General features: G+C 35.9%; 3 protein-coding genes across 3 annotated transcripts in view; 1 reads left to right on the top strand and 2 right to left on the bottom strand.

Moving 5' to 3' along the window:
- Window positions 1–1,661: 1,661 nt before the first annotated feature.
- LOC117125031 (tripartite motif-containing protein 2-like) lies at window positions 1,662–5,540 on the bottom strand. The gene is made up of 2 exons (XM_033271388.1): window positions 3,275–5,540; window positions 1,662–2,922 (listed from the first exon to the last, which is right to left on the bottom strand). Exons 1-2 carry the CDS (start codon window positions 4,274–4,276, stop codon window positions 2,611–2,613), a joined length of 1,314 nt encoding a protein of 437 aa, XP_033127279.1. The 5' UTR covers window positions 4,277–5,540; the 3' UTR covers window positions 1,662–2,610.
- Window positions 5,541–5,753: 213 nt separating this feature from the next.
- On the top strand, window positions 5,754–11,726 carry LOC117125032 (thyrotroph embryonic factor-like). Its single transcript, XM_033271389.1, has 4 exons — window positions 5,754–5,980; window positions 7,815–8,105; window positions 8,577–8,927; window positions 9,638–11,726. Exons 1-4 carry the CDS (start codon window positions 5,968–5,970, stop codon window positions 9,946–9,948), a joined length of 966 nt encoding a protein of 321 aa, XP_033127280.1. The 5' UTR covers window positions 5,754–5,967; the 3' UTR covers window positions 9,949–11,726.
- Window positions 11,727–13,333: 1,607 nt separating this feature from the next.
- Window positions 13,334–23,768, bottom strand: part of LOC117125059 (eukaryotic translation initiation factor 4B-like) — a gene marked incomplete in the record, with an annotated part of 16,460 nt that continues 6,025 nt past the window's right edge. Inside the window, 11 exon segments of the mRNA XM_033271426.1 lie at window positions 13,334–14,314; window positions 15,093–15,247; window positions 15,775–16,020; window positions 16,483–16,586; window positions 18,177–18,405; window positions 18,715–18,774; window positions 19,486–19,665; window positions 20,510–20,587; window positions 21,047–21,124; window positions 21,833–22,066; window positions 23,736–23,768. Of these exon segments, the coding sequence (XP_033127317.1) occupies window positions 14,249–14,314; window positions 15,093–15,247; window positions 15,775–16,020; window positions 16,483–16,586; window positions 18,177–18,405; window positions 18,715–18,774; window positions 19,486–19,665; window positions 20,510–20,587; window positions 21,047–21,124; window positions 21,833–22,066; window positions 23,736–23,768 (1,463 nt within the window).

Raw genomic sequence — 23,768 nt, 5'->3', positions numbered from 1 at the left:
ATTAATATAGTTACCATTATTTAGTTATTTCTTTGAAGATGCTTTCATGTTATCCTTGCCCCAGGAGCAGATTTGGGGGGGGGGGGGGAAAGAGGGTATAAGCAATACACCCAACCTAAAATGACTGAAGTAATAGCCTAGTAAATTTGCCTATTTAAACTTTTCTTTGAAACCTCTGCAAATATTAGTTATCAACCACATCCGTGTCATGAGGGACTATACTCCTATGGTGGTGTTGATTCAAACCACCCGAAATTGTTGGTAGCCGCTCCACTAACAAAGAACCATGGACCCATCCCATGCCCTACAGTCCAATCTTGTACAATAACAACAAAATTATCCATACATGTGCTGTACATATCTAAAAGATTCATCCAACCAAAATAAAAAATATACATTTGTAAAGAATATACATGAAAAGGGGGGGGGGGGGGGGGAAATGAGTTGCTTATAAATTGTACATTCAAAAATTTTAACAAAAGTTTCAAGTGACAAAAAATCTTCACCAATTAATGGACATTAAAAAATACACCCAAAGAATTTAATTTGATTTGCTCATTTCAAATAACCACTAAAGGTATTAACTTTTTTTAACTTTTTTTCCCAATGTGTTTTCAATGATCAACACTCAACATGATCAACATTTTAGCTTTACAATGGTACCAAACACTTTATTCTAATCACAATCTTTGACCTGTAACAGTAAAATGAAAATGACTCACTTTTGGAGATTTACGCAATTTCGTACAACGAAGCAGAGATAATCGCGATTTCATGAAAGTAAATCAATACTGCTCTACACTACAGTATTTTAAACAAACAAATAGTGAAATACTTACGGTCCAGACTGAATATAGTGTTCAAATTGTTTGTACATATCGGTAATTACCCCATCAGATTCCGTTTAAAAAAAAACCTGAAACACGGAGATCTCCGTGTTTGGCAGTCAAGCATTGGTTATCAAACACAGGTAGAGTGTTAACAGATGGTTTACATAAATTCTTTGTTGGCAGAAAGTTACAAACACAGTATATGCAAAGACTATTATGGGATAAATAGTATTTTCTATATTGGTGCGGATAAATTTTTCTTGTTACAATTATAAGTTAAAACAAAAATGAAATATGTTATGACTAGAGGTCCATTACTGGATCTGTTGTCATTAGCATCTAACGATCCGTTACTGAATTCCGCTGATTTTGGGTCTAAAACATCCGGTATCCACCACAGGATTTGCTGTATGATAAGTCTTGGAGTTTCAAACCAAAGGTAATTAAGTACACTGGCATACGGTCTGCTAAAATAATTTCAATAAAATGGCAGCAATTTTGGTGTTTCATTGTAGGTCTCTAAACAAATTGTACATGTAAGAAATCGCTCACTGAACTCATCTTGATCATCATTCGATGGTCCTCCAAACAAACCACCAACTTGTCCTGGATCACTTGGATTGGATAGAGTTAATGGACTTGATGCTGGAAACTGACTGGAAGGAGGCAATAGTTGGCTCGGTGGTCGCTGTCTCTTATACACATCTAGATGTGTATAAGAGACAGGGCCACTGATCCCTACTATAATAGCTGGATTGCTCATTGGCCACTGATCTCTACTATAATAGCTGGATTTCTCATTGGCCACTGATCTCTACTATAATAGCTGGATTGCTCATTGGCCACTGATCTCTACTATAATAGCTGGATTGCTCATTGGCCACTGATCTCTACTATAATAGCTGGATTGCTCATTGGCCATTGATCTCCACTATAATAGCTGGATTGCTCATTGGCCACTGATCTCCACTATAATAGATGGATTGCTCATTGGCTGCTTTTAATGAACCCATTGGCCAGTCAAGTTTTTGTTGACATTCATTTGTTTAAATTAGTGTTAAAAATTACGTTTATTTCAATACATATAATAATAAAATTTAATTTTATGAAATTCTTTTCACAACCTCTAATCACTCAACGTGCCTGTTTGTGCAGTTAAAAAAGTGCAAGCAAAGTTGCATTGTTATTGATCCGATCGATATCACTATAACAATGCGACTTCGATAACACTTTTGTAAACTGCATAAACAGGCGCATCAAGTGGTTAAATGATTTGAAAAAAATCCTTACGTTAAATTTAAATTAATTATTAAAAAGTATTGCAAGAATCGTTATCTTTAACAATAATTTAAACAAATGCCAAAAAAACTTACCTAAACAGGTAGGCCTACATTACTTGGGTTTCCAACATGGCGTCGGTGGCTTCAATTTTTTCAGTACAATGATTGGCCGATGAGCAATCCAGCTATTATAGTACAAATCAGTGGTTTTACCCTGCATAATGGCCCAAACAAAAGAGATAAGGGATGAGAAACAAGTTTTGAATTTTATCAAACCGCTCCATAAGCAACAATCTTTGTAAAATGTTTCAAGAATACCGTAGGCCTTGTATAAATGTAATTATATAAACCATTGCTAGGCCTGGATCAGGAAACTCGACAGCAAAAACCTTGCTGACGAGTGTCTGGGATTTACAACAGCGGTGGAAGGCCCTTCCTACAGCAATTGCTGTCAGTGCTGTGGGGAAATTCAAACCCTGCATGGCCTAACAACTATCTACTTAACTCTCTTGCACTGTCACCATCTCCTTAATCAGACTTCTGACACTATTCATAGTCTCCACGTCCTGATGCACTTCTAGCACATCGTCAGCTGCGGGTTTGATAAAGTCTGGCGTCTGCATTGCCAGGACCTCTTCAATCCGAGCGGACAGCTGGAAACTCATTGCCACCATTTCATAGTCAGCATTTTGCAGGTCGTTGACAGTACGTTTCGTGAAGGTGCAGGCACTTTTTATAGTAGACAGCTTGAGATCAAGGTTATTTAACTGCGATGAAAGAAGACTTTGCTTGCGTTGATACTGCATGTTTAACTGTTAAAAAAATCAATATAATTTTTATTATGATTTGTAGCTTAAATTAAGATTACACAAATGTTAAAAATAAGAAACATTAATGTGGCTCTGCCCTTTGAAACGCCGCTACCGCACTAGATGAGATACTGCCTGTAGAATTAAATAGCATTTAAGACAAAGACAAATGCATTGATTAAACAGGGTGGATTGCTATATAAACGGTTGACTGGTGGTAGTCTTATTCATCACTATAGCCAGCTTTATCATACCAAGGGAGTTGTTTAATGACAACTCCCTGATCATACAGCATTAAGACCATATATAGCAATCTGATATCAGATCTGTTAAAATCACAAGATATTCAGACTACCTTTGTCAAACATGCAGTTTCTTGTTGCTGTATAAACAATTTAATGCTATCAAATGCATCACATATTTCTGACTTGGTTTTCATGTGCCTTTCTTTTAGGCTTTGAAGTTGTGCGTTAACCTCATCACGTCCATGCTCCAAAGGACTGACTCGTGATTCTGCTTCAAACATCAATGAATTAATGGCATGTAGACGATCCTCAGCTGCTGAACTCAAGTTCAATATCATGTGTCCATCCTCATGTTCGTATCGTATACATTTCTTGCAGACAATAATATGGCACGTACTGCAGTAATATTTTAATTCCTTCTCGGAATGGTACTGACAATTCCGCCGTTTCTTTGAAGAAAACTGCAACTTTAGTCTAAGAGCAGCTCTCTGAAATATATTTCCACTGGCATGACGATCTATTTTTGGCTCATTTGTCCGGGCTCTTGGTCTTTGCGTTACACTGTGAGATTCTAAAGCAGGTACGGTCGAACTTACTCTTGGCCGATTTGGCTGTTCTGATAAGAAATCTGTAAGATCACGAACAAAAATGTTATTTGGTAAAGCGCTGACACCTTGCCGTGGGACCTGAACCTCTCTACGGCAAACAGGGCAGGCAAACTTCCGTTTATCCTGTGCCAATTTTTGTATACAACCACAGCAGAAGGAATGCATACAAGGCAGCAATTTTGGTGTTTCATTGTAGGTCTCTAAACAAATTGTACATGTAAGAAATCGCTCACTGAACTCATCTTGATCATCATTCGATGGTCCTCCAAACAAACCACCAACTTGTCCTGGATCACTTGGATTGGATAGAGTTAATGGACTTGATGCTGGAAACTGACTGGAAGGAGGCAATAGTTGGCTCGGTGGTCGGCTAGGTCTAGGGGGCGGTTGTGCTGGGCAAGGTCTAGTGGTGGAACCTTCTTCGAAAGGGTTTGAACTTACTCCCTCTAGGCCTAGGCCTACGTTTTCGTCCGAGAGAAATGGATTTCCCCCACAACTCGCCATCTTAACGCCAGGTGCAAGGACGGCTTAGCTGGGGCCACAGGGGCTTAGGCCGAATAGCCTAGGATTATTTTTTATTTATCAGCAAATTAAATAAGCATTAACAGTGTGAAACATTATATACGCCTAGGTCAAACTCTAGTTACCCCAATTCAGTTATCATCGTGAAAAAGAAAACGAGGAAGCAGGAATGTTTTTATCACAGACGAATACCAATCAATCAACCCTCATCAGTCAGCTGAACATCATTGCGCGATGAAAACAGAGCTAGAGAGAGAGAGAGAGAGCAGCGATCCATTTTCGACAGAGGGCAGGCTTCAAAATATATTGCGAAAGTGAACTTGAGGAGATACAGGAGTTTGTGGCGCAGCTAGACTATTTGCCCGAAGGAGACTAATGTCCTCCACGAGAACAAAGTGGGCTTGGTTGTTCGGGCGTCTCTAAAATATTTCGAATGTGGTCCAGGGGAAATATGACAATTCAGGGGGTTTCAAAGGCTTATTTAATCGATTTTGTAGATTCTACTAAAATTTAGAAAATACATAATGTTTTATAATGTTGCTCTGGCGCCACCCCTGCTTGAGGACTCATTCAAAAAGTTTGTAAGTTAGATTTAAATGTTGGTTCCAACAGGGAGATTTTACACCTCGATGGTTCCAATTGGAACGTTCGAGATACTTATTATTAGCAAGCATGGTTATAGATAAAAATATGCTGGGAGCCGGTCCTCCATGGATATTTGACAAGAATTCCTGATGCTTTAAAGAATTCCCTCTTCTAGAATTAAAAACGAAACAAAGTGGAAAGATGTACTCTCTGAGAAAAACCTCAAAAATTAAATTAAAATATTGAGTTTTCTTGTAAAACTTAAGGATAAAATAAGTTAACTTGTAATACCGATCGAAAAAAAGTATATTAAAAAAATATTTTTTACGGAACTTATTATTATAGGATTCGCATCTGTGACCTGTTTCTATCTTTGATCCTTTTATTTTATGTATGTTTGGATGTGTTTTGTAATGATTAAAAAATTGGTCTGATGTCTCCATATCGCCGCTATCGGTAAGCCTATTGTTTCTTCGATTCAATCTAATCTATCTACTTGCTGCCAATTTACATTGATTTTGATAGGGACGGTAGGACAGAACTTATTTGTATACCTCCTTGGACAGAATACATTTTCATAAAACGAAAATTTGTATTATATATAGTGTTCACATAAAAAACACATGCGCACAGTTTATAATATCGGAAACATGAGGGCATCATAATGCTTATTAAAGAAACAAGAAATAGCCCACAGATTTATCACAGAATATAAAGTCACTGTGTTTAAAACCCACTCATTTCAATCCGGTCGATGTCTTTTCAATGCTTTTGTCTACTCATGCTTTATCTTAAGCACACCATCTATTACGTAATCATGAATACAATTCAGCTAATTATCTTGTGGGCAACGCAGTGCTGAAAGGAAATAAGCACAACAACGAAAACCGAACGAATTCATCTATCCATTGAAGGCCACGTACAGAGTTTGGCTGTGAAAAAAAATCAAGTAAAATCATGCCACTGAAAGTTATAAGAGTTCGGCTATGAATAATTGTAAACAATTCTTTACTATTCAATCTCCTGAAATCGACGTAAAAAAGGATTAGAAATTTCAACCGGTCTGTAGGCTCGCTGTAAAAACGGAAATGGACGTTTCAGGTAGGACTTCATTTTAAAATACTGTACATATTATTCGTAGTAATATTCAGGTTAAATGATCACTTTTCTATCAACATGTTCTTTAAGTTATTCGTTTTCGCTTATTTTCATGTCTTAATCAAGCATACCAACCATAGAATAACCAGGAGAGGTATAAGCAAATCAGACGGTAAAGGTTCTTTACAAGATGAATTACGTTTTTTTAAAAAGGCATGCACTGTATAGAAAATAAGTACAAACCATTCCCGGTGAAAATTATTTAGGTTCTAAGACTTCGATCAGTCTACACGTGTATTTGTTGTCCCTTGGATCATTCGAGTGTTAAGGTTGCTTATTTTTAGTAGTACATTACGTAATTTTCCGTAATTTTCAAGTTCATTCAACTACATTCTCAATCAAAGCAATTATATGCAAACAGGTTTCGCCATCTTGCGTAATGTTGTACAACACATGAAAGGGCGGCAAGGTCCCAAGATTTCCAAAGATTTATTGTCTGGACCGATGTCTGGTTTGTTTACATACATTCATCATAAAGAATCGTTTCACTTGTACTGAACTTTTTGAAACATTTATTAAAGAAAACAATTTTCAAATTTATAACTAAAAATATAAAAAAAGAATAAAAAAAGGTTACAAAATTTCGACCTTAATGTGTAGGAATATTCCATTTATGTGAAGGGTATTGGTTTTGCACTTTTTGAAGTGTTTTCGCAATATATAATCATATTATTTAAGTATATTCTATTGTTCAATGCCTTTCAGAACTTTTATTAGATTTTATCTGTTAAAATTTGAAGATATATCGATTATCGCAAAAATAAGGTTCTCAAATCTGACCCCTTTTGTAAAAGTGGAATAGATTATTCGAAGGACATTGTCCATGCTGTCATAATAGACGATGGTCACGCTGAATATTAATTAATCACGTGTCATGGCCAAAATAAATGGTTGAAATTTGCATATTAGAGCTCAATATTATGCATGGGATCATGTTTTTTTTTCTTTCCTGGTTGTAGAAATAAAACACAAGAAACAGTAGTACTTTAAAGAGTTGAATATGACTATTAGCTTTCTCTTCTTCATGTGATGCGTTCGAGCACATAGCCCTCTTCTTTAGGTGAAACTAGTCGTTTTAATATGTTATTAAACTAACTGTGCTGTCTTTAAATTACATTTTTGTACTAGTTTCCAGGAATTTATTAAGGAGGTGTGGTATTTATCATCATCGGATTTGTATACGACTCCTCTATATTTCCCAATTGCACAGTAAAAGTTTTGCCCAATCTCTGATTGTAGACAGTGGCGTATAGGGGAGGACGAGAGAGAAAAAAATGAAGTGGGACGGCTCGACAGTATGTTATTTTAACAACTTGTTGCTTTCCAGGTGGCGACTAGGGCAAAGCTATTTTGGGATGGAGTGCACTCCTCGTCCGCACACTCCTAAATACGATTATAGACTGTTCTGTTCCTCGGTCAAATTACAGTACTGTACTTTTATTTGATGATATGCTGTCTCTTATACACATCTGGAATGCACAAGAAGAACGCATTGAGAAATAAAAAACCCGTCTCATAAAGACCTGCTTCAATAAGCAGAATACGGATGATGCTGATAAAGCTGACGACGCTGATGCTGCTGCTGATGAGGATGACTACAGTATATCCGCATCTGGTATAAAACCTCACTGTCTGAACCTAAACAGATACAGTATCTGACAAAAATTTGTTTCTTGTGAGTTTTTTTGGCAATACTGTATTATCTAATACTTTCAATTTGGCAGATAATGTTTATATATAATAATAATAATAGTTCCGATTAATGTTCTATGCATAGGTGTCAATGAGGGTTACTATGTTCATGCACCAAGCTATTCACAACAACACGAGGAAGTTCTGTCAAGTGTGACGTCGCCAAACTTTGCAGGCATTGGAATGCAGCCGAGTGGGGAGCATCCGGCGCATTCACAGTCGAACCAGCAACTTCAGCAACTGGGGATGTCCAATTCACATTTGAAAAACCAACTCGCTCAAACGCCTGAAATTGTACCAGTATCCATTCAGGCTATAGAGAGTAACAATAGACAAAAACAGCAAATCATGCCACCGACACCGCCAGGCGAGACACGTAAGTAACCGGACTATATTATATAGTTTCATTTTCTTTTTTTTTTTTTAAAGCGCGGTAGACGTAAAGTTCTTAGTATCAGAATAAAGCCTGGTTTGGTCTATAAAAAATAGCAAAACTGTCTCTGTAGTGAATCTTAGCATCGGCCAATCAGCGTCGTGTAAAGCTGCTGACGAGATGGTCAAGCATTTTTCACCGAAGTATATTTTAACCATATTTTAACTTAACCAAGTAATAATATGGTGGTAAATGGGGAAGTAAACAAGTCACTCAAAATAACTTATATGTAAAGATCGTGACGAAAATGAAGATTTTTTTTTGGGCAGAAAGTACAATCATTTTGTTAAGTCATTTGTTTTAGGCCTATTCCCAATCAAATTGACATAATGTAGGCCTATTCGATGATTCTGGTAGAAAAGTGTGAACTCGCATATTTAACTTAAATTAAAAGTAACTATTTTAAATCAACAGCGTCTGCTGATGAGAAAGATATTGATGAAGACAGGAGACGGATTCTATTAAACATGATTCCCCCTAACTCTATGTCGTCTGGTCAAACACCAGGTCCTTTAGTCACTTCTTTAACTTCGATGCATCACCAATACAGCAACCCCATGAACATGCCGGGTCCACCAAACGTAAATGCACCGCAAATGATGATGATGCAGTCAACGCAGAACTCACAAGCTAACTTTCAGATGCCCCATCCTCAAACGTCAACGTTTTCTTTTTCTCCGCACATGGTTAACATGCCAGAAGAACAAAACCACATCAATGATAATCTAGAGGATGAGATATTAGAAGTAGAGGAATCTCTGTCCGGTAAGCGAATTGATTTAATTGCATGCAGAACCAGGGTTATTTATAATAACTCATCATTAATTTCACTAATAATATTTAAATAAACTATTTAATTTGCAACCCAGACTCCGGAGAAAAATTATTCAAAAATCTCATTGACCGTTCCTGTGTTTTTCGTCTTAGACCTTAGAAAAATCAGTAGTACAAAATATCAACATTTTTTCTCTCCAGAACATGGCTTTAAAATTACTGTAATCAAATATGAATATCAACGTCTAGCCTTCTACAACAAAAATTCTTAAATGGATTACAAGCCAAGATGTGTCTGGTTAATTCTTCGATTTTATTAGTTAAGTGGTTTCTTGAACATGAAATTTAAACTGTGTTTTGTCAGTACATCATTTATGTATTTGTAATTAAGTGGAACGCACCAATCTGTGTGCACCTCCTTTTCAAAGCCGTATGTTCGCAAAGTTAATAAATATATAAATATTTGCAGTTAATATCTAACTTTAAATATAAAGCAATTCAAATATTTAATCGTTTATTTTTCATGTTGATTATTACAACACCGACAACATATTTCAGCTTTTTAAAAAAAGGTGTTTAAAGTATTTAACAAGTTCATGCAGTGTGCTGTAGGCCTACCTTAGAGGAGACTAACTGTATTTTTTGTGGTTATTCTAAAAAATAACTTAAATGTCTATATTTGTTTTTATTTTTATCTCAAGCTTCAGCAAAAAAGAGAAGAAATAATAAATGTGCAGTGTTAGACGATGATAAAGACGACCGTTACTTTGAACGTCGGAAACGCAACAACCTAGCTGCCAAAAGGTCTAGAGATGCTCGCAAGATGCGAGAAGAGCAGATCGGAATGCGTGCGAGTTTCCTAGAAAAGGAAAATGCGATGCTACACGCACAGTTGACGACTTTGAGAGAAGAAGCGAACGCTCTTCGTCAGTTACTTTCCCAAAGAACAATGATGACATCTCCCCATCATCAACTTGGACCGGGACCACAACAAGGCCTGCCTCAGCATTAACCCACAATCTTTTAGGATATTGACCTTTATAAATTACAGTATATTTCAAAAAGAGTTATATTGGAAGTTGTGATGAACATCTCAAAATACTGTTGTTAAATTATAGCGGTGACTATTGTGGCAGCAACAGTCGAATGACGCAAGTTCGCCAAAAGATAGACCCGCTATTTTTTTGCACATTACGTTGTGTCCATGTTAAATCTATTCTATAGTCCTAACACTAAACGGTTTTTATGTTTAAATGACAAGAACGTTTTATTATTAAAGATGTTCTCCAGCACAACTTGTGCAATACCAGGACCTAAATAGAAAATGCAGCTGATTTGTGGGTTTTTTTTTTTTGGGGGGTTTTTTAATTTGAGTACTATAAACATTTCGGTAAAATATCATTGGTTCTGACAGAAATACACGGTACGGTATCAACTATTTGGCATGTCTGAATGAAAAACAAGCTAAGATGTGGGGTTTATAATACTCATTTCTTCATTAGTGTTAATAAAATTATGTTCGAGTATTGGTTTAAGCAAAATAAACAAAACGTGGTATGTACTAATTAAGGTAATTATACAAATAAACATTCATTTCTGAATTAATTTTGTCTGAAATGTTTGTCTTGTATATATATCAACCATGCGAATATCTGCAAATTAAATTTACCAAAAAACTTCGGTAATCGGTAATAATGTATCTTGTATGTTTGAAAGTAGTACATTTTTTAATGTAAAAGCTAAACTGCGGGGTCAACAATAATAGGCATGCCTATCAAAGCTACAGTAAACGAAAACCTACTCTGGTAGATTAAGGAAAAGATACTCAAAGGGATATGTAGGCTACAAATTAAGATATAAAAATATAACAATCTGAATTAAATTCCTCTGAAATGTATGTCTTGATCCAAAATGCAATAATCTACAGATATTAAGTATGTTTATTTATCTGTAATATTAGCCCTGCATGTATTATTAATACAATACCGTATTAAACTTATAACTGTAAATATTTAAAGGGATGATTAAAAAATAATTATCCTTACGACCCATTATTACCTTCATGCCTATGTTATTGTTGATAAATGTAGAATTAGGTATTTCTTTTCGACTTTTTTTTTTATTAAATTGCATTTTTTAGTTTCATCTCAAAACGGAAACGAACGCTTTATCATTAAATTTAATTTAGACTATTTTTTAAATGGTACAGGTCTCCCTCCATTTAAAGACCACCTCCAATATAAAACCACTTGAGTGGCCCCAAATGAACAAATGTCTTTTATCTTTATTATTCTAATTGGAGACCAAAGCTGCGAAGACCATAAAAATATGTCCCAATTAAAAGTTGTCTTTAATGGAGGGAGGCCTATACCTATATATTGGTGGAATGGTCGCTTTTAGATAACCACTGTCTATTTATGGTGGTTTAAAAAAATCGTATAGTATTTTCAGAAGCGTCTAATGTCTCGCTATATTTAAACATTATGGTAAAGAAATGATCAATGATTTATTTACCATTTCGAAACATATCTTGTATGCATGAGTTACTGTAATTTAAAGTACAGTAGTGTTTATTTTTGAAGAATCGTCTTTGTGTTAGCTGTGTGTAATACAGTGATATAATTTGTATCTGAAATTAATAGTACATACGATTAAAGTTCAATAATGAATGAAATAATAACCAAATATTTAGAATTTATTCCTTTACTTTTGGTTACTATTGAAATATGTTATTTTAGCATCAGTCTACGATGTATAGAAAGTACAAATAAAATTGCACGCAAATGACCAGCTCTATTGTGGGTTTCAACATTTGTGTACTGTAATAATTCGGTTGCGGCAGAGGTCAGCCGTATGTATTATTAGAGAGTAGCTGAGCTCAGTCGGCTAAACTGGTGGCAGTCACTGTGTGTGCGTGAACCGTGGAGATCTCTTGGTCCCCGGTTCAATTCCCATCGTTGCTCTCCTTGTATTTCAGCTAAAGGACTGGATGCACATTACGATAGCGCACTGTCTTTTGGATGAGATATTTAAGCAGTTGGTACTATGGCCCATGTGTAAGTTAAAGAACGCAGTATAGTACTCTTCAGAAAAGAGTAGGGGATTTTCTCCCGGTGTACTGCCCCCAATGGAAATAATTTTTCTTCAGACTTTCGTGGTTATCCTGGGTGTTTACACCGAATAAATACAAACCAATCCAAAGGCTGCACCACCTTCGATCACATTTGGTGATTGGATTTTGTAATAGTATGACCATCTAATGTACACTTTTTACCATTCAAAAAAACTTTCGCATTGACGATGACAGAGCTGTACCCCCGTCGTCGCAACTCCACGAATAGGACCAAAAATATTAATTTGCCTATCCAACTAACAATATCTTGATTGCCAATCTCCAATACTGTGGTCTAGAGGCACAATTTTGCACCATATTAAGCCATGAAAACTCTCCCCTATGAAGTTGAACTCTACCATGAATATCTATTCCGGGACACTGACTGAGAATCTAGAGTCGGCCCCTGGATCGGATTCCGCTGTCCGACCTCATGTGTCAACATATTTCTGAAGCCGCTGCTGGACCTAGCTCATTCCTTCTCCCCTAAGGATCACTTTATATACTATTATGTCATCTAGTCTGTTGAGAATAATTGTATTGATTGAAAAGTAAAGAGATTTTGTAACTACGAAAACAATACATCTTCATCATTGACTATCATACACGAACTGAATATATCATTGGTTCACGAAAAAGCAGGTATGCATGGCCTATACTGTCAAAGAAATGCTACCCTAGGAGATGGATTGACTAAAAATTTGGTAACATATAACTGTATTCGTTAGCGTTATCGTAAGCTTACACCTCCCAAATAACATTAAATATACAAACAACTTCAATACTTATCCTCCAAGTTTATTAGCTGTACACAAACAGTATATATAAATGCATACTGTCTGTAATAATATCTGGAAATCCCTAAACAATTTAATCAAAAACATTAATTACTCATTAAATAACGTGTCAACAGATCTTTCCAGTGTGTTAATCAAACTTAACAATTAACCAATCAGAATAGAAACAGGATTACGTGCTCGTCCCACTAGACGCAGGTTGTCCCATAAATGTACATTTTTGCGTATTTTAACATTATCATTTTGTGAGACCTTACATCATTATCAAAGAGGCAGATTTAGCGGAACAAAGACATACTATTATTACCCAATTTAATGGGAAATGTCAAAAAAATTGAATAGTATTATTTGTGTGTATGTAAACGGATGATTACCTATTTTAATCCCCAATCGTTTTAGTCGCTACACTTGATGAAGCCAGCATAAACTAATAGTGAAAGCCTGTGTATTAAATAATTGAAGTTAGTCTATTAAAAGTGCTACCAGTGTTCATATTTCATACTTTTTAATTAAATGCTTATTATTTACTTAAATATACAAAGTAAGGATTTTGGATATTAATTTGTTTTTATTAGCTCCATACAGAAAGTTTTGTCTTTAAGTAGAAGAAATTAATCCATGGCAGTGCATTTCAAAATTAGGACATTTGCACTTAAAAATAACAATACTATATATACGTCAAAATAACTTGATACAGATACGAAATTTAATCCACACGACTTATAAATCAAACGAATTGTATTTATCCAGATGTCTTGAATTAGAATCACAGGAAAATTTCACAAGGAATAAAATATTTGTTACAAACTGTCCCTTTTATAGCAAAGTGGCGAGATGGAATTTTATCTTGAAAATGTCTTGTTTGTTGTTAGTCTAACAAGCAATTAGCGTAGTCATTTTTTATCCACTAATGAAACAATAGTATAGCCATTAGGCATTTATTTTTCATGCATTACTAATTTTTCAAATAACTCACGAAAAACTACTGTAACTAAATGCTTCGCCATTTTGCGGTAAAAAGGACAAAAAGTTTGGCCTGTGTTTAGTCCCACTTAAAAAAACAAAACAGCCCAAATTTATTCCTGTCGAAATTAAAATCACTTTTATTTCCACATCAACTATCTCGTATAAGCTGAACCACATGCTTACAAGTACAGCTACACAATGCATCATGGGTACATTTTGTTAAATAATGGAGTGCGCCCTCTACGATGAATAATTTACCATGTTCTACAATGAAAATGACATTTTTATATATTCAACAAAATTTGCACTCATCATAGACTTCATCATCAAAACTGTACAGTGATATCATTATATTTCAATTTATCTTTTAAAGATGTTCAATTCCAAATTTCGTTAGCTATTTAAAACGTGATTCTGGTACAATGTTTGCTTTTTCTTCAATCGTCATCAAACAGATCGTCTTCCGCTGCTAAGCCAGCAAATTTGTTTTTCTGAGCAAAATCCTTGAAGTGAAAAATAAAAAAAAAAAAAAAAAAGAAAAATGAAATTAATTATAATGTAGAAATGATTGAGGATTTTTACCAAAATAAAACTATGTCCACACTAACAAAATTTTATGTGACAAATTTGTGTGATGGTCATAGAAAATTTTGGTCATGATGACATCACATTACTACCATATATGGGCATACTATGACTATATTATATGGGCATACAAGTGTTTTGTCAAAGAAAATATAAGTCAATTACTGTATGCAATTGAATTAGCTGTTTTAGCCATATACTAGGTAGCTTTCGCCACAAGACGTTAACCTTAACTTTAACATTAGTACCCAACATGCAGTGCGATAGCTCCGCCCCTTTTGTAAATAAATCGAAATATGCATGCGCAAACCCGTAACGTACGTTGAGCACGTAAAATCCTGGAATTAACGTACTCCGCAACGCAAGATGAATAAATTATGTCATCCGTTAACGTTAAGGTTACCGTCGTGCGGCGAAAATAAGACCTAATGAAGCCAGCATCTAATGCTTGCAAAATCTATTGAAATAAATTCCATCTATTAAGTTAGTCCTGAGTGCTATGTTCTTATTTTTTATCTAATATCATATATGGGTTAATTATACTTGTCAGATTTTATTGAGTGGGTACATTTCAGCATTGCTAGGGTAGTTAAATGGTGATAAGCAAAGATGTGTTGTCTTTTTAATCCATATATTTTAAGTCTATGTAGTATACAACTAAATGTACAGAATAGAAAGAAATTTAGCATCTCTTACTGGCGGTGCTTTCTCTTCATATTTTGGAATCTCTCTTGGTTTTCGTACTTTGTCGTTTTTGCGTTGAGGTTCGTTATGTGGATGTCGTCTGTCACTATGGTAACGCTCATCTTTTCGAACTGGATCACGGCTTTTGCCTTGAGTTGGTCTAGAATCTAGATAAAAAACATAAATAAAGGAATGTAATTACAGTATAGAAATTAATAAGGATATGTTACTGTAATTGACATACAACATAAGACCTTACAATGTGATGTTACTGTACTATATTAATTGCATTATCAACATTCATATTGTTATGCCAGAAAAGCCAAATAACTTAATCAAAACGTCAGGACACTCTTAACAAAGTTAAATTACATTAAATAACACCTATTTACCGAGGGTCTGAATAGTTATAAAACTGATTTCTATTAGGGCTCATCTTTAAAATTTCTGTGCCTTATCGTATGTCAGAAATGTTATCTACAACCTGGCCCTTAATAAAGATTATTGTTATTCAATAGAATTGTTACCATAATTAAATTGGACAAGTAGTCATAAAAATCCTGGGTTTGGTATAATATCTCTTTTTGCATGACCAATAAATGCGTTGATGCAGACCAAGCTAAGTGGCTATACGTGGCAATAGTGTTTAGAATTGAATCATAAATGTAATGAGAAAAATTATTGTAATTATTACCTTTCTTTGGACCTGAAGGCGATTCATTCGTTCGTGCAGAAGTTGATTCTGATCTAGGAGAAGTCGGACCTGTTCTTCGTTGGGCCCAAGCATTTTCTTTAGGAGCAGGAGCAGGGACCAACACCTTTGCAGGGTCTTCCTTCCTAGGTGGCGGTGATGTGGGGGATTTGGGTGATATTGGTGAAAGAGGAGTGTCATCTTTCTTGGACTCGTCATCGGATCTCTCACTTTCTCTCCTCAGCATAACTAATAAAAGATATCAATTAATATGCAATAAATTATATAAATTAGGAGAATTGCAGCTTTTAATTATATCAATAGCATTAACACAAATAAACAATAGAAAGTATCAACTTTTCAGGCAATGGAAATATTATTTGAAGATACCATGTGCAACTTTAATCATCTGATGTTTTTTTGGTAACAATCGTTTAGCCCACTAATGGTAAATTGGCAGATAAGCCGAGCATACCCCTGAACATCTTCATGAAATCTCATTAATCTACTGTAGTTTAAACATAAGTAATACATTTTTGAGCAAATTGCGTTCACATGAGTTGTTCCCAGCAAACAAGCTTGCCAGGTTTGACCCACCGAGTTTTGACATGACCTGTTCTAATTCCAGTTATACCATAAACATTTTCCTATATCTTTTAGTAATTTTGCAAAGAAACTAGGGAATAAAAAATTAATAACCATGTTTGGTACCTGGCCTTGGTCCCTTTCCAGTTGAACTTGAACTGCTATGCCTCGTTCTACCTTCATCGTTTGACCTTTCACTATCTCGCCGTGGCCTCTCACGATTCATTTGTCTGAAAATAGGAACAATGAGTATATTGTACATAGCTTTTCCTGATGTTCATTGTAAACAGTTGGTAATTGAGCAAAATGATTTGATTTGTGTTTCATAGGAAGCAACTGAATGTCCTAAATTAGTTTTTTTGAAGTATTTTCTATATTAAGGCATAAGTAAACATTTGTAAATAATGTATCGTAGCATATAAACTTGAGATACAACACACAAACACACAGAGTTAGGCAGTAACCTAACTACGCCGATAAAGGGCCCAGTGCAAGATTAATTGCCGGGCCCTTTGATGTGATAGGGGAATTCCCTGAAGTTTTTCAAAATTCCATTCTAAGAATTGCTTCTTTTACTCCTACTCCCAGGCCTAGGTTAGTAATAAATACTAATGATAAACTGATTCGTAACTATTTTAAGAGGGCATATTTGGTCTCAGCAGCTGTGCTAAACTAATCAGGAAAATTCATGGCACATAAATTTAAACGATTGCAGTTGCGGGTCAGGGAATTTGAAACAGAGGGGCCAGGGAGGGATTTTCACAGGTGAAGGATGACGACCACCTCAGCCCCACCATTGTTGGGGCTGAGGTAAGAAAATTTATGATTATAACCCTTCTAGATGGCCAAAAATGGCACTCTCATTTTCCCATTTTAAATAATCTTTAAAACATAGGGGGGCCCGGTTGGGGCCCCTTGGATACACCAACACAGCAATTAATAATTACTCCTCTAAAAACCGAATATTATTGAGAGGCCCACTGGTCATTTTTTTTCCCTTCAAAATTAAGTTGCAAATGATTTTAAATTATTATTTTTAGGTCTATTTATAAATGGGCCCCTAATAGCCCTGGGCCTCAGTGCATTGCACTGAGGCCTAGGTTAGTAATAAATACTAATGATAAACCGATTCGTAACTATTTTAAGAGGGCATATTCGTTCTCAGCAGCTGTGCTAAACTAATCAGGAAAATTCATGGCACATAAATTTAAAACAATTGCAGTTGCGGGTCAGGGAATTCGAAACAGAGGGGCCAGGGAGGGATTTTCACAGGTGAAGGATGACGACCACCTCAGCCCCACCATTGTTGGGGCTGAGGTAAGAAAATTTATGATTATAACCCTTCTAGATGGCCAAAAATGGCACTCTCATTTTCCCATTTTAAAACATAGGGGGGGGGGGGGAAGGCCGGTTGGGGCCCCCTTGGATACACCAACACAGCAATTAATAATTATTCCTCTAAAAACCGAATATTATTGAGAAGCCCACTGGTCGTTTTTTTCCCTTCAAAATTAAGTTGCAAATGATTTTAAATTATTATTTTTAGGTCTATTTATGAATGGGCCCCAAATAGCCCTGGGCCCCTGTGCTTTGCACTGCCCTTAGCTACGCCACAGATAGCTTGGTTGGAAAGGTGACTACTTTATCAGTTGAGGAACTGGGTTAAAATCTTCTGTTTACTAGGTACTGGGCACATTTTACAAGTGGCATGGGTAATTAAACTTGGTGGAAATTTAGTAAGGCTGTTGTTCACACTGAATATTTTTTGGTATAACTAATTAGTTTTCCAGACAATTATATTCAATTTTTTGTTCTCCTACCGATTTCTCCTTGACTCTTCAAGATCTGCCTTTTCAGTCTCGTGTTCTCGCTGTAATTTCTCTTCTATTTGTCTCTCTCTAGCGGCAGTGTCAACCGGTTTAGCATTACCAAATATGGAAGATTGGCTTTTTGACGTTGAATTTGATGAGGACGACGTTTGACTGCTAGATCCATCAACTGGCTGCGACCGGGGCTTGAGAACTAATTTCTTTCTTTCCTTTGGAGGTTCTGAATAAAAGTTAATGACAATAAATGATCAATTTAAATGTTTAAATCTGATAATTAAAATGGTTTGCGGTTACATAATAGTGTTTCAGGTACCTAGAGTTAGTCATGTTCCAAAAAATTTGCTAAAAGCAGGCCCAGCCATGATGGCATGAGGTGGGTGTAGGCTGTCAAAAAACCACCACAGGCCAAAGCCTTCATCTGCCCAAGTGGAGACAAAGTAGGTCACAATAAGTCCTGCTTGTGTTGTGGACATTATAATTACATCATTACGATTATCATTTCATTTGTAACATTAAAGCATCAACTTACCATCACTATGTGGTTCATCATATCCACCCTCTCGATCTCCATAACCACCACCACCACCACCTTCATTAGGCACAAAATAAAAACAACAGCATTAATATAGCATAATATTTACAATTAAAAAAATTCCTCTCTGGTATTTAAAAATACAGCCAAGATGCAATACCTATGGTGAAGAATTGGGAGCCAAGCCATGGAGTACACATTGTATTTAGATTTTGGGTAATGCAGTGGCGTATCTAATAGTCTTGAAATTGGTAGAGTGGGGGGGGGGGCCTCGATGATTTAGTGGAGGGGGAATGCGCTAGGTTGCAAAATAAGGTGATATAAGGTGATTTTTTAACTACTTGAGGGGGTGGGGTGAGATTATGGAGGCTGTTTGTGGAGATAATAATTGGTTTATTCTGACCAAGATGAAAGGTAAATTTACCTTGGTCAAATTGTATCGATGTTTGTGCTGGATTTAGGATTTTAACAAACTTGTGACTAAACAACAAATAGTAGCACATTTTGCATGCATATTCAGTCTAAATGTGGATACAATCTGTAAAATCTTCAGCAATGTGCATCTGTGGTAGGAAACGCTCAGAAAGGTTTAACAGATTCAGTCTGTTCAAATTGGAATTTCTGCTTGGGGCAAAAAGCTTGGTTATTCTTCCTGCCAGAGTTATCAGGTGCAATGCATGGATAGTTAAACCAAAGAAATTCATATGTGAACATGGTTAAAAAATGTGCACAGCTATACACATACAAAAGGTTTAATAATAGTTTTACCTCGATCATAGCGATCGTATCCTCTTCTATCTCGGTCGTATCCATAACCTCGATCTCTTCCATAGCTTCTGTCATTTCCATAGCCGCGGTCACCGCCATATTTGTCTCTCCCATATCCCTGATCTCTACCCCCATATTCCTGATCCCTACGTCCATATCCCTGTTCTCTACTTCCATACCCTGAAAATAAATTGTTAAAGTTTGTTTTAGATAAATCGGCAAAGGTTAATTAATGGTGTGCTGTTGTAATATAGTTAGACATACACTTTATATGAAAGTCCAAAATGCTTTAGGAATGGACTAGCCCATACAGCATCTTTCTTCTTCCCTAAGGAACACTCGGTGTCTGCGCTACACGGAAAACTGATGTCAGCTACTTTCGTCTGTCCACAACTTGTTTTAGTGCACATGAGCCAATTGTGTACCTTTTTTATACTTTGTTTTGTGAACTTATTTTTTTGAAGATCGTCAGAGGAGGGCAGACAAAAAAAAAAAAAAATTTCATTTAGCAAATAATTTAAGCCAAAAATACACAGGAGGAGGAGAAAATAAAAATAAAATTTTATTGGTGAATATAAACAATGTAGTGATTGGATGGTTAAATGCTTTAAATTTATATAATTAGGAAGAAAAATACATATTTTATTTTTAGAGATTTAAAGACAGCGGCAAGCGTAATAAAAATAAAGACAAAATTTTATTTTTTTCTGAAATTTTCATTTTTTCATGGTGGCCAAGAATCGAAATCCCCATTATCGGCAGGCGGTGGGTTTGCTAAACAAGGTATAAAAAAAAAGTCTCGTCTGAGAAGACTTAATCTACCACCAGAAACATAGGTGAGTGTGCCACCTAAACCAGTGGCAATATTATGGCCGAAGCATCCCTCGGCCATGCGACTCAACCTAGTTAATTGATAGACATTTCCCAAAAAAGCTCTAGAGAATGTAAAAATGATAGTGAATAAAGCATGTTTAAGTTGATTTCTGGATTTTGCTAGATCTTATTCAATGGCTTGTTACGTTACCGTCGTAACTTCGATCCTGATTGTAGCGATCACCATTGCCATAACCGTCCCTATAACCTCGGTCTCTATAACCGTAACCTGAAAATTGTACCAATAATTAAGAAGAAAAATACATATCTTATTTTTAGAGATTTCAAGGCAGCGACTGGCATATTGAAAATAAAGAAAAACTTTTATTTTTTTTTTAAATTTCCATTTTTTCATGGTGGCCAAAATTCAAAATCATCATTATTGGCGGGCGGCATGTTTGCTAAAAAAGCTTTAAAATAAGTCCAGTCTGAGAAGACTTGATCTATCATCAGAAACATAGGTGAGTGTACCACCTGAACCAGCGGCAATGTTATGGCTGAAGGTTGCAGCATCCCTGCCTTAACCACTCGGCCATTCGACTCGCCTAGTTACCACAGAAATTATTTTTTGTAGAAGAGCATTTTCCAAAAAAACTCTAGAGAATGTAAAAATGATAGTGAATACAGTGAATATGTTTAAATTGATTTCAGGATTTTGTTAGACTTATTCAATGGCATGTTACGTTACCGTCGTAACTTCGATCCTGATTGTAGCGATCACCATTGCCATAACCGTCCCTATAACCTCGGTCTCTATAACCGTAACCTGAAAATTGTACCAAGAAGGTTACATAGGTTGTATATTAACGTTACTTAAGTACTACAATAACAGGAACCCTGAATACACAAGGTGAAAAGGGGTAGGGAGATGCGATTCTGGACCTTTTTTTTAAATTCTAAAAGAACAAAGAGTACTGTGATTAATTAATGGTAACAAAGGTAGACATTCCCTACTATGACTAATTAGTCATACCAGTAGAATACTGATAAAATTATATCAATTGACCATTGTATTGTTGTTTTGTGTTTCATGGTGCTTGTCCAGATATTGGACCTTGATGGCAATTGTAGCAATAAAATAAAAATTGAATTAAATGTGATGAGGAATTTGTTAGTGGATATGTTGTAGATGTGAGGATTTAGACATATTTTGGACACTAGGCTTAACAAGATTTTTGGCCTCCCCTGCTGTCCTTAAATCCTATAAAACACAGGGGTCATTTTTAAAAACTTAATTAAAAAAGAAAAAATACATTTGTTTTGTTTTGAATCCAACATAAAAAAAAAATCAGATATGTGAGGGATGTTAAGTTGATGTTCTTTGTCAAGTTTTTTTTTTGTTAAGTCTACACCTATACATGTAATAACCAACTTGTGTGAATTTGTTCACAATAATCAAAACTGATAGACGTTAGTGTATACACAGCAATAGCATACAAAATTTTAAGAGCAGAAATTACCAAAAAGCACTTACCATCTCCATCGTAGCCACCTCGGTCTCTATTATATCCGCCTCGGTCCCTATCGTAACCACCTCGGTCCCTATCGTATGCACCTCGATCCCTTTCGTAGCCCCCTCGGTCTCTATCGTAGCCCCCTTGATCCCTTTCATAGCCTCGGTCTCTATCGTAACCCCCTCGGTCTCTCTCATAGCCGCCTCGATCCCTACCATATCCTCTATCCCTATATCCATCTCTATAACCAGGACCTAAAAAATATATACATTTTCTTAAATATTTCTTTTATTCCATTGTAAATAAGCATGTGAACTTCTTCTAGTGTCATGGCATCAAATGCCGTGGACGGATCATTGTGGTGCGTTCTGCTTCCATTTTCTCCTGTCGTTTGCGATCTCGCCTAGCTGTTTTCTATCTCTAACTCCCAAACTCTTCATCATCCACCTAACATCTTTAATCTTTGTCTTCCTCTAGCTCTTTTCCCCGTCATCTCAGCCTCAATCAACTTCCTTCCAATCCCTCCTTCTCTTCTCAACTCATGCCCAATGAAATTCCATTGCATTTTCCTGATTGTATTCAACAGTTCTTTTTTCGTTCCCACTTTGTATAAAACATCTTCAATTGACATCTTTTATATCCATGATATTCTCATCTTCCTTCTCCAGAACCACATTTCTACCGCTTCCAGCTTTTTTTCTATGGCCTTACTTAGCGTCCATGATTCACAACCATAGAGTAGTACAGACCAGATGTAACATTTCAACAAACGCTTTCTAACTTCTAATCCCATCTTCCTTGCACCAAATTGATTCTAGCAATTCATCAGGAAGGTCCTCAGCATCATACACTTGATTGGCAATTTCCATGATCTTATTTATCCCAAAATCACCTAAAGCGTCAATCATTTAAATTGCTATCTTATCATTTCCTACTGCTTTCCCTCGTTTCATGGCATTTATAATTTCTTCTTTAGTTATCGATGGCCCAGTCATTTGTTTCCTAATTGCTGGCTTTTCTTTTTTGTCCGTGTCAGAATACAAACTTTTGATGTAATCGGTCCACCTCCTCCTAACTTGATCTGGCTCCATCAACACATTGCCATCATCATCTTTTATGCAACTAGATACGTTTCGTTTCTTCTTGTGTGTTAAATCTTTTACTTTTTCATGCATCATTTGAACATCTCTTTCTCTAGATCTTCTATCTCTCCACATTGTTGTTCCAGATACTCTTCCTTTGCTGTTCTACACATTCTTCGAATCTTTCTGTCCAACCATTTGTACTCCTCTGTGTTTTTCTTCTCTCTGCGTCTCAGTTCCATCTGGTCCAGTATTTGTGATGTCATCCATTTCTTCTTAGCTTCTATACTCTTTTTCGGGATACATTCTTCTGCACTATTTACTAAAGCCTCTTGTAGCTTTTTCCACTTCTCACCATCATTTCCACTATGTATGTATATTCCATTTACTTTGTGACAGAACTCGGAGTTCAAGTTATGATCTTTTTTCAGCAGTTTCCATTGTAACTTAGGTTTTGTCATACCACGCTTCAACTTTTTCAGGCTTATTCTTAAATGGCCCATCAACAAAATATGATCGCTGTTACAGTCAGCACCTGGATATGTCCTCACTCTTTTCATAGCATGTGAAGTAGCACATATTTTATAAATTTTAAATTCAGTAAAGTCATCAATTTTTACAAGAGTACAAACATACGGTAGGTGAAGGAGTCTATGTACTCCTTTTATGAAATTGAAAAAAAAAGATATAAAAAATGACAACAATCACCATTATTCTAAGTATTTTTTTGGGGTGGGGATGGAGGGGGGGGGTGTCACAGAAAAGATGTTTTTGATAATCTTGAAATAGATGAATAAAAAATGATGACATTAAATATAACAAAGAATTACTCAATACCAACCATCGTCATAACTATCAGTGCTCACTATTGGCC

The sequence above is a fragment of the Anneissia japonica genome, unplaced genomic scaffold (genome assembly GCF_011630105.1).
Source record: "Anneissia japonica isolate Jap-2015-1 unplaced genomic scaffold, ASM1163010v1 scaffold9_len2422644_cov172, whole genome shotgun sequence".
Lineage (NCBI taxonomy): Eukaryota > Metazoa > Echinodermata > Crinoidea > Comatulida > Comatulidae > Anneissia > Anneissia japonica.
The sequence above is the reverse complement of the archived record's forward strand: the minus strand, read 5'-3'. Positions and strand labels throughout refer to the sequence as shown.